Genomic DNA, 15,404 nt, shown 5'->3' with positions numbered 1-15,404 from the left:
TAAATTGTTATTACCCTGATTATGGGAACTGTGCTTGGAACTGTACGTGGCCTTTTGTTATGATGGAGGGATTCACCATCAACTAAGTAGCACTCGCTAGGCAAGGGTCATGGGTTCCAAAACTGTGTGAATGAAGAGAGGCTAGGGACAAGTAGTAATACTTGGTGGCATGGGCCCCTTGGTGAGGGCCTTACATGCTAATTGCACTTCCTCCTCTCTCCACTGTGGAATATCAGAGCTAATTTTGATTTCATTAGAAGTCTAGTTATAGGCTGCTGAGCTCACTTTGGGCTGACAGTGCACCAGCACTGGGGCTCCCCTACTACAAGCTGAATTCACCTAAGAGCTGAAATCACTGAGTGTTGTGTTAAGTAGTGGGGGAACTTGAAGATATATTGTGGAGCAGTTTGCGGGACGGCTGGTGAAGCAGTTCGACGCGGAGCAGTGTGTGGATGGCAGGAGCTGCTTGTGGGCCGTGGAGCTGAGCGAAGGAGTTCGTGGGGCGGCTGGCGGAGCGGAGCGCAGCTGAGCGAAGGTGTTTGTGGGGCGGCTGGCGGAGCGGAGCGCAGCTGAGCGAAGGAGTTCGTGGGGCGGGTGGCGGAGCGGAGCGCAGCTGAGCGAAGGAGTTCGTGGGGCGGCTGGCGGAGCAGAGCGCAGCTGAGCGAAGGAGTTCGTGGGGCGGCTGGCGGAGCGGAGCGCCGCTATGGGGTGGTCAGCTTCAGATCATGTAAGGTGCCTCTTACCCCCGTCCCATTTCCACCCAGGTTGGGAGGTAAAGCTCTGCAGATAAACTTTCGAACTCTGGGGCTGCCCTGACCAGGGACAGAGACTTTTGGGGCATTGGACTTTTGGGACTTTGGGTGATTTGGGGTTGCTGGACTCAAGAACCAAAGGGAAAAGGGCATGCCTCAATTTGCCTGGGGTGGGTTTTTTTTTTGCTCACGGGTTGTGTTATGAATCCTGTTGGTGGTGTTTCCCCAACATAATGCCACATTGTTTCTCTCTGTTATTAAAAGGCTTTTGCTACACTCAAACTATGTGCTTGCGAGAGGGGAAGTATCGCCTCTTGGAGGCGCCCAGCGGGGGTGGTATATATTTGTCCCAGGTCACTGGGTGGGGGCTCGAGCGGGTTTGCATTGTGTTATTGGAATGGAACCCCTAGATATTGAACCTGGCCCTTGTTGCTGCCAACTCTGACGGGCAGAAGGGTTACATATGTATTCTCTCTGCTCTAGATGCACAGAGATGGTGGAGTGCTGTGTTGGAGGAAGGAGGGCACAAGAGACATAACAGGCAGGCAGGAAAAAAGGAGAGAGGCAATAACAGAAAGCAGCAGGAGCTGCAGGAAGAGAGAGGAGGAGGACGAGCCTGTTATGTATCTCTCTGGCACCCCCAGGAGCCTGGACTGATTAACACCCGCTTCTCAGGGAGCTTCCTGTTTCCTGCTGCTTCCCTGAACCCACTTGCGAAGAACAGGCAGTCAACTGAAGTAGTAGGAGCCAGTTAGGCCCTTAAGACGCTGATATCTTCCCTCACTCAGGCCCTGCTACCAGCCTGCTTATTTGTCCCTTTCCATTGAATGGTGAGAGCCACTATAGCTGGCACAGAACAGCAGTCCTGAGTGAAAGAAGAAAACGCCCCTCTGGGGCAGCATTCAGAAAAAGAAAGAGAGCAAAGGAAGCTTTTCTATCTAAACAGGAAGGAACTCTCCTGAGATACATAGACACAAATATTCACGGTGAGTCTTCAAAGTTTTGGCCCAAGCGAGGGGGCATGGAGGTGTCATTTGAGCTCCCCGCCTGAGGTGCCAAAATGTTGTGGGCCGGCCCTGGTCAGGTTAACTCAGGGTGAGTAGCACCTTACTCCACATGCAGACCCACGGTTCACGAAGAAAGGCGCCAGGCAGCATTAGTTAGGGCTTTGGAGTTTGGCCCTACTGTGAGATAAGACCCAGCAAGTGGGTGGAAGGGTTGTCTTGGTGACTCAGGGTGGCAGCGAGAGAGAGACGTATGTGGTTATCAGTACTAGCTCTGTGGTGATAAGTAGGTTTCAGGTTAAAAGGATCATTTAAAATGGGTGACTCAGGTTTTCTCTGGTGCCTGTGGCCCTCTGGGAACAAAGACGCTTATGGGACTTCTCTCCCGTAGCCTGCCTCCCTGTGCCAGAGGACTCTTGCAAGCGGGGAGGTAGGTCCAAGTGGGAACAAGTCACTCCTTGGCATGTAACACAGAGCAAACCCCAGGCTGGAGGCTGACCTGGACAAAGACTGCTGACTGAGAACCGGGGCAGAGGTGCTGCATTGTGGGCATGGCAACACACCCAGGTCTCACTGATCCCTGGCTAACTGCTGCTGCTATGCTGAGCACTTCGGGGGTTGGGCCCAGCCCTGCTGCCTGAACCATGTAGCCTCTTGGTTTAAGTTACCGATGACTTGTTTCGCTCGTTGTGTATACAGGGCTTACCCACAGCATTAGCTTTCCCACCCTCTTCCTAAATAAAGTGCCACCTTCATTAAGAAACACTCTTCCCGTTGATTTTTTTATTATTATTATTATCAGCATTCTGCACCGGGCACAGATATAATTTATTTCCTGGAATTTCCAGGTGGAGGCCTCAGCGGCTAGCTACATTCACACCCAGAGACCACTTCTACCACGGCCACAGTTCTAGTTCCTGTAAAGTCAGGTTGGGGCTACAAATAATGAAGCCGGCAATATTAATGTTCACAATCCCTACGACCATCTAGCAGCGTGCCAGTAGCTTTTGGGGGGCATTTATCCAGGCACAAAATCAAAGACTGGTTTGAAGCCACCTTAAAAATGTGGCCCTAATACTGCTGCACGATAACCCGAAGAAATAAAATACCCATCACATCCTCCCCACCACCATGCATAAAAGAAGAATTCAGGAATTCTGAGTCTAATTTGAGATGCTCCACGCTCCTGGGAAATAAACAGTGACAAGGACTGCAGCTGTTGGGTGCTACCTGTCATTCAGTCACGCTACAGGGCTGCCTTCTGGTGTGAGCAGAGGCTGCTGGACTGTTCCAAGCTTGGGTATTTTTTTGGAGGGTCACAAGGGTGTGGAACCTTAAGATCCTACTCAGTATTTTCATGTGCCTGAAATAACAGCTTGATGATGTGGAAACAGCATTTCTACCCAGTGATTCTTTCACACAAGAGGCATCTTTGCCTATTCAAGCTGATTGAATCAGACTGAGATTTCGGACTCAGTTGATCTCTGGACTGAGGAAGCCACATGATGGATTTGTCTATGCTCAAAATTTTTGCCAGAATAGCTATACTGGCAAAACTCTCCTAGCATAGATGCAGTTATACTGGTATAAGTGTTTTGTGGGTATAGCTTATTCCTCTAGCCTCGGCTGCCTGTCCATAAAGAAAAATGGGGTACAGCCAAAAAAATCACATTGGAGACTCTAGATTTGGAACAAAACAAAAGTGAAGAGTTGATGTATTTAAATACCTCTGTATTAGTGGGTTGCATATCTCACTGACCTCTCTGCTTACTAAATAGGAGTGTAATCTATGTAGTGAACTCCCACAGCTAACACAAGTACAGGATTTAAGACCTCTTCTAAGCACGGAAGCTATGTTCTGACACAAGCTTACATGGGTGGTTGATGTGTTGTCATTAGACTTTGATTAATAACAACACTATATTTATTCACTCTGTTTGCTGTTTTCAATCTTTTTGGATCTTGAACTGAGCAATCCAAACACTCAGGTAAATATCTATGTGGAGGAAGGGGGTGGGCGGAGTCTTATTTTGTTTCTGTGGTTATTTGGCAGCAATTCTTTCTACAACATACCCGCTCTCTGGTACTTACTTTAATATCTGAGCACCTCCCAATCTTTGTCCTGTGAGCTAGGGAAGTACTGTTATTCCCCTCTTGCCATTCTTTTTTGGGAAACTGACTCACTCTCGATCTGAATATTAAGTGACTTGCCTGAGTTTACACAGAGCCTGCAATGAGCAGGGTCTCCCAAGTCCCAGGCTAGCACGCGAACTACCAAATAATTCTTCCCTGGCTAAGTGGCTGCTCTCTAGGCTTATTCCAAGATAGCGATTAGTAGTAGTAATTTATTATGTATTGCAGCATTGGTGTGCATGGCACTTTATAAACATAGTGATAGACAAGGACCCTGCCCCAAGGAGTTTCCAATCTCAGAGCCATTTACAATGGTCTAAATCCAGAGTAACTCTATTAAAGGCAATGATCTTACTCTGGATTAACATCCTTGTAGCTAAGAGGAGAATTTGGCCTTCCATCAATACAATGACTCCAAGGGACTTTGGCTCAAGCCCTTGACCCAGCAGTGCAATGAAGAACAACAACAGAGGTTCATAGAACCATAGAAGATTAGGGATGGAAGAGACCTCAGGAAGTCATCTAGTCCGATCCCTTGCTCAAAGCAGGACCAACCCCAAATAAATCATCCCAGCCAGGGCATTGTCAAGCCGGGCCTTAAAAACCTCTAAGGATGGAGATTCCACCACCTCCCTAGGTAATCCATTCCAGTGCTTCACCACCCTCCTAGTGAAATAGCGTTTCCTAATGTCCAACCTAGACCTCCCCCACTACAATTTGAGACCATTGGTCCTTGTTCTGTCATCTGCCACCAATGAGAACAGCCGAGCTCCATCCTCTTTGGAACCCCCTTTCAGGTAGTTGAAGGCTGCTATCATATCCCCCCTCACTCTTCTCTGCTGCAGACTAAACAAGACCAGTTCCCTGAGCCTCTCCTCATAAATCATGTGCCCCAACCCCCTAATAATTTTCATTGCCCTCCGCTGGACTCTCTCCAATTTGTCCACATCCTTTCTGTAGTGGGGGGCCCAAAACTGGATGCAATACTCCAGATGTGGCCTCACCAGTGTTGAATAGAGGGGAATAATCATTTCCCTCAATCTGCTGGCAATGCTCCTACTAAAGTAGCCCAATATGCCGTTTACCTTCTTGGCAACAAGGGCACAGTGCTGACTCATATCCAGCTTCTCATCCACTATAATCCCCAGGTCCTTTTCTGCAGAACTGCCGCATAGCCAGTTGGTCCCCAGCCTGTAGCAGTGCATGGGATTCTTTCGTCCTAAGTGCAGGTTGATGGGAAGTTGAGTTGGAAATAGAAGGGAAAGCTGTAACAGTAAACAAAGGAAAGGGCATACTGGTCTTAGGGGAGTCTAAAGTATTCTGGAAGAGTTGAGGCATGACCCTTTTCACAACTCTTCCACAGCATCCTTTGGATGTATTTGCACAGGAGATAGATCTGTGTTCCTCTCTTTGCACTGCTGGTGATCATTTGCATGGTGTTTGCCTCTGGAGTTATTTTCTTGTTCCCATCTGGCTTAGCATCATAATAATGTAGCTACAGCTGCACATGAGGAGATGGAAGGAGATACCCAGTTTAGCCTATAAAAACCAGATAGGAGGAGCTGCTTCTCTGCAGACCCTGAATTTATCTAGACTGAGGACTTTGGGAGTCAATATAAAACTCAGGTGGAGTGCAAAGATAAGGAGCAGAGGGTGAACACTACTAGTGCAAGTACCACAAGAAGTATGACTGTTGATGAGTGGATCCAAACCTCCCTACATCCCTATTTCAACAGTCAACCAACCACTCATCCTAGTTACATACACGCATCATCACTCTATTTAAAAATATCTGTGTAGCTTCAGCATTTCTTGTGCTGGTGGATTGTGACGTCTGTGTGGTTTGCTTGGAAATGATTGTGTGCCTTGCCACATTTTGCAATAATCTTTCTGATACTGTCAGTTTCACTTTAGCCCCCCCAACAAAGCTCCACTCTGGCTTTACTCGGAATTGCTAACTCTGTCATCACAACCTCACTCTCAGGTTTTGACCTCTGGGGACACAGTTGCGAGCTGAAAGAGGCTGCTATTATTCCAAAGGGAAGCATCAGTTTCCTCTCCGAGGTCCATTATGAGCACCTGCTTTGCTGCTGTTGATAGACTCTCACTAACCTGAGCTTGCAAAGCTAATGCACCAGAGGCCTCTCTACTTCTCTATTCAGTCTTCCCTTCCTCCTACATGTAGCTTTTCTAAAACACCTATGAGAATAGCACAAAATCCGTACCCCACCCATCTATGGTACTTATAAGCCCTTTATTAACATATTGTTTGAGAGCCTCACAATCTTTCATGCATTTATTTTCCTGACTCCCTCTGGGGAGTGCTGATTCCCCACTTTACAGATGGGGTACTCAGGCACAAAGAGACTAAGTGACTTGAACAAAGAGACATGGGAAGTCTGTGGCAGAACAGAGAATTGAATCCAGGTTTCTGAGTCCCTGGGTAGTACCCTAACCACTAGACCATCCTCCCTGTCCTACACCATGCACCGGTAGGTGTAACACCATAACTGTGAAGGGAGGTGAGGACATATACTGTAACTCAAGCACCCTGGAAGAAGTGATCCCTTCTGTTTATGCAATATTCTAAGTTAGATTCCTAGAGAGCATACCAAATTGGAGTTAAAGCTGAATCAGTGTTGGGTGGGTTTTATTTTTAGAGTATTTTTTTTGCTTTTGTTTATTTTGTGCGACATTTACTAACCCATCTACAAACATGACTAAGGCATGTAGGTTGGGCTGTTTTCGTACAGTGTCTTTGTTTGGATAGAGAATTACTGGTTGTCTCTGAGCGAGAAGCATCCCTAATAAGTCAGCTGAACTCTCATTTGAGAACCAAGTATTCTGACATCTCAGTGGGCTGCACTGAAATCTGCTGCTAAATCCAATGGGTCAGTTTCAGAGTGAATCTCCATAACGTGCTCATATCATCTCTAGTCTTCTCGTGGGCTTTCTGGCTCCATTGTTAGTGTAAGCTCTGCTACTGTACTCTCCGACAACACTCAGTCCATTTCACTGGAACCAAAGAAAAGGCTTTCCAGCAGTTTCATACCCATATCTATACCTGTTTATTTCACTTGCTTGTATGTGGTGTACAAGCAATGATCTGTAACAAATCCAAAGCTGCCTAGACTCCACAATTAGGATTATGCCGCCACGCCACGGCCCCTCATGGCAAAAATGGGGAAGGGGGAAACAATACAATGGTTATAACTTATCGTTATTTTTAATTATGGTTCTTGGTCTCCCAGTAGAGCACTGGGGCCCCATTGTGCTAGGCGCTATGCAAACACGTACTCGGAGAGACAGTCCCTTCCGTGAACAGCTTACAATGCAGATAGACAAAGAGCGGGAGGGGAGATGGAGGGGGAAAGAAATGAGATTTGCCCAAGGTCACACAGCAGGCTAATAGCAGAGCTGGGAATAGAGCCCAGGTCTTGTGACGCCCAGCCAGCAGACTAATGCACATGCTCTTGAATGGGGGGAGGGCGCCCACAGTGTTCTGTGACTCTGCAGAGAGTCTCGCTATTAGGAGAGCCTGGGCGATTATCCACAAGCGCTTGAATCACCAGTACTGGTGCCATGCACCATTCATTGCTTGGGAAGAGCTGCTTTGTACCACAAGTTTGATAAACTTTTAATGGGCTACTGGGTGCTTTCAGTCACCATGAAAACGTTTCAGGAAGCTGACACGTCTCCCGGAGTTCAACTCATCCAGCCACATGAGTCACGTCAGCTGCTAGTCTCCGGTTTGTGCAGAAGGTTGTCAAATCAAGTGGGTGGGAGGGAGCATCCGCCCCAGCTTAAAGAAGAGCTGCTAAACTATTTTTCTTACCCCAGCTGTCAAATATTTTACACCTCTTGTGTCTTGTTTGCTTAGGCATGTTCATTTGCTTCTGCATTTAGGATTAAACACCATTTCAAAACAGACAGTCTGTTTTGAAATGGTGTTTAATCCTAAATGCAGAGGCAAATGAACATGCCTAAGCAAACAACAAGTCACAAGAGGTGTAAAATATTTGACTCAGCCGGCAGATATTACAAGGGTCACTCGTACAGAAGACCCAGAGAGATATTTAAATGAGCATTTTCCTACTATAAATACTAAATCCCATGCAATTATCTCTTTAATCCCAAAGTATTTTTACAGACACAGGGAGTGGTACAGCATTGCCATTCACTGCTGTCCATGGTTTGTTCCTCCAGTAACCCCAGCTTGGTCATGTCCCTGCATATGGTATCCCGCCATCTAATCAATGGTCAGCCTCATGGTCGGACTGACTTCAGTTGTGTTTGCATTATTTTCCTGTCATCTGCTTGTCTTCTGCAGGGCCCCACTATCATAATCTTTTCGATTGTAGCCAATTCTGTACCGTGGTTTCACATCCAACTCGCCTTATAACTTTGTCTTAAAATCATTCCCCTTTATACCTTCAGTAGTTCAAAAACGCCTTCTCATCTCTACAGCCTCCAGCTGTCTGATGTCTCTTTCATTTAATGCAGCTGGTTCCAATTCATAGAGTAATACTGTTAGTACACTGGGTTTGATAAATTTTCACTTTGGTACCAAATGGAATGTTTTTATCAGTCCATGATTTTGTCAGTTTCTGTGCAGCCCTTGTAGTTAAGGGACATCTCCTCTTAACCTCATCCTTGATGGACCGTCCCCACTGATTGAGCTTCCTAGGTACACATAAGATTTTACTTGTTCTACGACTTCACCATTGCTTCATTTCAACACTTTATGGATAGTCCCTTTTTCAACTTGTAACCACTTTGTCTTCTTAGCATTTACTGTCAGTGCAAGTCGACTGCAATTCAGTCTTCCAAGGTAGCAAAGAGTATCCTCATTAATTCAAATGTGGCTGACAGTTGTACGATGTTATCTGCATAAGCTAAGAATCTTAACTCTAGCTTATCCAGTATCTATTTGTCTAACATTCTTAATGTCTAGTTTAAAAACATGATGAAAAGCAATGGTGATTCCATGCCCCCTGGTCTTGCACCAAGCTTTGATTTTGGACTTATACAACATTTTTAAAAAATTAGGCATGTAGGGTTGAATTTAGAGGCTTTTGCTCTTTAATCATCCAGGCAGAACTCTTATTGAATTCAGGAAAGCTTCTGCCTGAGTAAGGCTTGAGTGAAAAATCAACAGTAAGGACTTTGGAATTTGGTCCACAGAAAATAAGCCCTGCGTCCATAGCTTTCATTAACAGAAATGATGCAAAACAGCCCAGCCAGATCTAAATTAGAGATGTGTGAATAACAAAAGGCTCAGAGGTTTAGTCTGGAAAAGCCTATAGAAATCTGGATGCCTAGCCGAAATCTGGATGCCTAGCCAATGATCTGAGCTTTCTGAGGCCCTCTCTACAGAAAGACACCCCCAGGCCCAAGTCCCTTTTCCCTTGGACTGATCCCAAGTCCCCCTACCTTTTGATTACTAGATTGGAAGATGTAAAGTTCTCCTTCTCCAAAGGATGGGCACCCACTCCCCAACTCAAGGAAACAGCATGGTTTGTTGGAGCTACTCAGTGTCCAGATGTCATGGTGATGAAGGCGTTAAAGAACCTCGCAGACTCTAAGGCCAGAAGGGACCATCATGATCATCTAGTCTGAACTCCTGCACATCGCAGGCCACAGAACCTCACCCACCCACTCCTGTAATAGACCCCTAACCACTGCCTGAGTTACTGGAGTCCTCAAATCGTGATTTAAATAGAAAGTCTTCCCCCACTTCCAGTGGAAGGCAGAATGGCTGGGGATGTCAGGCCAGGGAGACCATAATTCTTCCTCCCTTGTGAGAGGCAGCATGGTTTAGGGAAGGAAAGCCTGAGTCTCTCATTTCCGTCTGCGTGTGGAGAGCTCCAAGGTCCTTTTCTCACTCTCCAGGGGGCACTGTGGTTGCAGAGAGCTGATTTCTGGCCAGGAAGCTTGGAGGATGATAATAAAAATAACAATACTTAGCATTTGTATAGTGCTTTCTCTTTGCACTACATCGTTCATCTGGACTACACCTCTGAGAAGCACCTGAACTTTTGGATGCCTGTGTGAAGCAACACAGGTTTTGCAGTTCTCCCATCACTGCTTTTAAACAGTCATGAATTTCAAATACATAAAACACCACTATGACCTCATAGGGAATCAGTTGAAAGTGACGTAAGAGAGGCTCTATAGCTGTGAAGGATGCACTGCTGGTTGGATACTCACAATGGACTTTGTTTTCCTTCTTTTTCAGATGATCGAGAAAAATCCCCATTTAATCGTGGACGGTGTTAGCAGATTTGATATTGTTCAAGGAGAAATAGGTAAGATCAAAGTTCTGTTTCAGTAGCCAGCCTGAGCTGTAGACCGGAGTCCTTTCCTTTGCCGCTGTCTGAGAGCTTGGTTTGGTTTAGTGCACACACACAAATCCACAGAGAATCCATCCCAGATAGTAAATACCATTATCTTTTACAGCGCCTTTGGGCCAAGGCACTTTGATGTCTCACTGGCTCCCATCATCCTGCAGAAGAATGGGTGCAGAAGGGTAGACCCAGACCAGATAGAAAATGAAGTTCTATGTGTAAAATTCAACCCTTATGTAAAGTGGGTACAACTCCCATTGTGTGCCATCTTTTATCAGAGTTGGATTTGGCCTCGTGACCCTGAAGTCCTTTTCTGGTGACTCTCAGCTTTTCTTTTCCACGCTCTTCTCTTTTTATTGTCACGACTGACCAGCTTTTCTGATCCAGGTACCTGTCTCTGTCCTGCTGTAGCTCCATCCCTTCCCGGCCACCCCCCAATCATGTTTCCTTTTGAGAGTAACAAGAGTCTTCCTCTTGAAGAAATTGCACTGTCATCAAATGGCTCATCCAACTCAGGGTCTGGCAGTTGCCTGCACCACTTCCTATCCTGTAGAACTAGGATACCCACAAAGGGAAGGAGCTTCTGTATGATGCCTAAGTGCCTCTGCACAGGGCCTTTGGCTCCCTCTTCCTTCATGGCAGTCAGATACGATAGAGATGGGTGCAGTATAGAAAAAGACCTGAACGGGTGGATGGAGGCCCTGAGGCCAAGTGTGTCTGAGTCTCGACAGTCTGCCCACATTTTTATTTTATCCAAACTGGTTCTCCCAGTCCTTCTGCAGTAACCCTGTTTCCTAAAGAAAAGTGTAAGAAAGATACAGACCCTGGCAAGGCAGAAGGAGATCATGAGGCAATACGTGTAATTGCATCTGGTTTGTTACTTGTCTCCCTGAAGGTGATTGCTGGGTTCTGGCTGCCCTGGGATCTTTGACATTACAGAGGCAATTTCTGGAAAATGTTATGCCAAAGGACCAAGGATTCAAAGAGACTTATGCTGGGATTTTTCATTTCCGGGTATGTAATATGTACTTTAGTGATTTTGCTCCACCTTGTTTGGGTGGAGAGCTCGGATGGTTCTGAACTACAACCCCAGATCCAAGCACCCCTGAATTTTGCGGAGCACCCATGGAGTCGGTGCCTAAGGCATCACTTTTGGCCGGTTAAATTTAGAAGCCCTTTTAGAACCGGTTGTCCCTCGTGGAACAACCGGTTCCAAAAGGGCTTCTAAATTTAACAACCAGTGCGAACCGGCTCCAGCTCACCACTGGTGAAGGGCAAGTATCGTATGATCTGTCCTTACAGGAGTTAGCATAAGAGGGTATGACTGGAGTATCACAAAGTCCCAGAAACTAAAGATGGAAAGAACCATTAGATCATCTTGTCCTTTCCCCATACCCAATGCAAAACTGTTTTCAAGTGCATTCTCTTTTACTTTGTCCAGCTTCAAAAAAGATGGTGCTAGCAAAGGAGCGTACACAGTTTCTCTTGCGAGACTATTCCCACAGAGTAACAGATCTTTGTATTAGAATGTTCTTGCTATTCCTTATGTTCCATTGCTCCGAGTAATACCAATCCTGGTTTTACTTTTGCAAAATCTAAAACACTACTCCTCATCTATCTTAAACCTAAACTAAATGAAAGATTTGCGTTGAGAAAGACTAAGGAGAATGATCAAACCTGCTTTCCATTTAGAACCCCAAGCTAGTTTGCCACTGAGGGTACTCACTGCAAATAGCAATACCGTTTAAATGGAACAATGCATCCCTGTAATTTTTGCTCACCGAGCCATGGAAATATAGCCATACTGGGACAAATTTATCCCTGGCATAACAGCACGGAAGTCCTTAGCATTACAACAGGTATGGATTTGTCCAGTTGTGATATCAAAGTCCTGCTGCACTACATTAGTTTGCTAATGACTCTAGCAACAGTTCCGTTAGTTCATCCCCCACTGATCACTCGCCAGCTGGATCAGTCAGAAGAACACCTGTTCTGTCCAGCTGTTGAAGTGGCCAATTGCCTCCTTTTCATTTGTCAAGCTGATGGATAATAGCCCCAAATGTGTTCTGCCTGTCCAATACAACCCATGTCAAAGTTTAGAAAGATCTAGATCTAGAGAGGTTTCAGACACAGAAAAGAGAGGGAATGGACTATCCAAAGACTAGCTCTTGGTGAAGGGCGTCTCTGGCCCCGAGATGTACCAAGAGAAGCTCCATGTTGAGCTGAGTAGCGAGGCGTACCACTTTGTTTGGACACTTAGTTTTCTGCCCTTTTTGAAACATCTGCCTTAGTCCAGTCATGGTAATACTTACTCATCTACATGTACTTTTCATCCCATGTAATTCCAGAGCACTTTGTGTCCAGAAGTGGCTCACCACTGAAAGGTAGCCACCTCTGAAATGAAAGTCAGCACCTATTTAACAGTACACAGCAACAGTACAAAATAGCTTATGAGAGAGAGCAAAGAAGTTACTTATATTCATGGTTTACATTCAGTCTTGGGCTATTTCTGGAGACTGTCATTTGGCAGCACTATTTATTCTTACAATAGTTTTTTTTTTTGTTTTTCCAGTTCTGGCATTTTGGAGACTGGGTGGATGTGGTGATAGACGACCGGCTGCCTTTTCTCAATGAGAGATACCTGTCTGTTCAACCTCGCAGCAGAAATGAATTCTGGCCATCCCTGCTAGAGAAAGCATATGCCAAGTAAATATACCCGCCAAGTCTGTCTTTCCTGCCATTGCTGAGTCTTATGCTTGTGTGGCTATACGTGTGCCTGCTGCTTTGGACAAAGTACCCTGTGTAGTGTTGTTCAGGACCATGGTCCAATATTCTGAGCACTGGATATGTAATGAACTGTGGCTGGACATACTTGCAGATACTACAGGCTAAAGACTGTAGATTTTAAACTGAAGATTTAAAGTTCCCTGGTTCTCTTACACACTTTTCTTCCTGAGAGGCAGTGTGGTCCGGTGGATAGGACATTGGGATAGGACTCAGAAGACCTGGGTTCTATTTCTGGGCCAGCTACCAATCTGCTGTTTAGCCTTGGAGAAGTCACTTCACCTCTGTTTTCCCTCCCACATTTTGTCTATTTAGACTGTAAGCTTCTTAGGACATGGATTGTCTCTCATTGAGTGTTTGCACAGAAAGGGCCCCTCGTCTCAACTGAGGCTTCTAGCTACTACCTTAATACTAATAATGAATAAAACTACAGTCATCAGTGGGGATTGAACCTTGGATTCTCAGCATCAAAAGCAAAGTCCTGTATTACTTAAGTTAAAGAAGAACACCTCAGCTGTGAGTAAGTAGCAGGTTGTTATACTCACTGCGACCTGCAAGTAGGAGCTATGACATAAATTAAGTCAGTGTATTACCTATATAATACAGGGAGTGCATTAAGCACATACTGGGTGGTTTAATGAATTCAGCAAGGAATAAGCAAATGGTAAAATGATAACTGGGAGACACAGAAGTGGAGAATTTTGCCACGATGTATTTGATAAAAGTTGACTCCGAAGTAGGTACTACTTCACAGTGTGAGATTTTAATTACAGAGCAAACTGAACCTCTATTCAATTGAAATTGCTAGAGTTGCTGTTTATGAAATTCCTATTGAGAAGTTTTCCCCAGCGCACATGGCAAATTCCTTTCATCAAGGACATTGGTCCAAAATACAATTAGCCTTGGATTTCATTTTCTGATTCTCCAGTTTATGAAATTGACTGTACACTGTGGTTTATAATGATGTGTATATTTATGCTCTAACTACAGTACAGTCTAACTTGAGATTTTTTGCTGTTGCAATGAAAGCACAAGATAAGAAAACACAGATCCTGCTTGCAACATGGCCTTGTGAGAACCCTAGTGCTCAAACATTGTTACTATCAGATGGCTCGTCACTTGCTGATGCATAACCAGTGATGGTCTCAGTCCACTTCTTAGAGCGTAAGGGGGATTGAAATGGTGCATGCTGGCACTCTGTGTGTTTCCTTCTTTGTTTGTGTGTTACACACCAGCCAAGTGTGTGACTATGTGCATGCGTGCACACACATTTGATCATGCCTCCCTCCACTGACTGATCCCAATGTCCAGACAACCTCATAGATTCTGAAAGCTAGAGGGACCCCTCTTTAGCTCAAGAGGTAGAGGTTTCTACTTCCGGTGCTGAAGGGACCAGATTCAATCTAGGGGTTACCACTGTGTCTGCATGTGCATTTCAACCCCAGCTCATGACACGTAGTACATTCATAATATGTTTATGCACCACAGAGAGTATTAAATGTGCATCCATTGAGTTAATTTCCTCTATGCATTGCTTACTTGGGTGGATCATAGGAACAAATCCATTTCCCTTTTTCTTTTTTCTTTTCTTTTTTTTCCCAGGTTGCGAGGTTCCTATCAGAATTTGCACTGGGGTTACATTTCCGATGCGCTAGTAGACTTGACAGGTGGAGTCCAAGTGCAATTTCTTTTACAGAAACCGCCTTCTGATCTGCAGGAGATAGCAAAAGCAGCTGCCAAATCACAATGCCTGATGGGATGTACCACACCAGGAGGGGTAAGCAGGAGGGACAGGTCTTCTTGCTTTTACCATATTTATATTACTTTTTTTTTTGAAGAAACCAGGAATCCATATCTACCGCTGTACAATAGATACTCGTTGAGGGGGCTTGTAGTGTCCCTAGTGGTAGAGAAGAAATAAAGCTTAGCTGTATTGAATATAAAGAGGGGTTTTTTTTTATTATTGGGGTTGCTGGCCAGAAATTTCCCTAGCTCTCAGACTGACTATGCTACCCAGCATCACCAAAGAGTCTCTCACTAAATCCTGGCCTGGACTCCACCATTGTGGAAGGGATGACCACTTGACAGGGCTAATCAGCAATGATGCCAGAAATCAAGGGCTGAGCTACTTGGATAGAAAGCAGATGACGAAGCCCAAAGGAAGTTTTCTGACTCAAAGGTGCTTGGTTCCATAACTGTTTTTTGATAGCTCCTGATCGGAGCCTCAGATGTAATGGGCCTAGTGCGCTGGAATGGAACTGTACTCCCTGGCACCAGCATGGAACCTGGCCTTATGACTTCAGGACCAGAATTTGAGATGATCAGTTTCTAGGGCAGGAAGACCAAAAGGAGGTCTTTGGAGAAGACACCCACTATGTCTGCTG

The 15,404-nt window shown here is 45.4% G+C and overlaps 1 protein-coding gene across 1 annotated transcript in view; it reads left to right on the top strand.

The window, feature by feature from the left end:
- The window catches only part of CAPN13 (calpain 13), a 62,055-nt gene that overhangs the window by 14,744 nt on the left and 31,907 nt on the right, over positions 1-15,404 (top strand). The window contains exons 3-6 of the mRNA XM_073336698.1: positions 10,128-10,197; positions 11,132-11,250; positions 12,809-12,942; positions 14,623-14,797. Coding sequence (XP_073192799.1) covers positions 10,128-10,197; positions 11,132-11,250; positions 12,809-12,942; positions 14,623-14,797 — 498 coding nt within the window. The remainder of the gene's footprint in view (positions 1-10,127; positions 10,198-11,131; positions 11,251-12,808; positions 12,943-14,622; positions 14,798-15,404) is intronic.

The sequence above is a fragment of the Lepidochelys kempii genome, chromosome 3 (genome assembly GCF_965140265.1).
Source record: "Lepidochelys kempii isolate rLepKem1 chromosome 3, rLepKem1.hap2, whole genome shotgun sequence".
Lineage (NCBI taxonomy): Eukaryota > Metazoa > Chordata > Testudines > Cheloniidae > Lepidochelys > Lepidochelys kempii.
The sequence above is the reverse complement of the archived record's forward strand: the minus strand, read 5'-3'. Positions and strand labels throughout refer to the sequence as shown.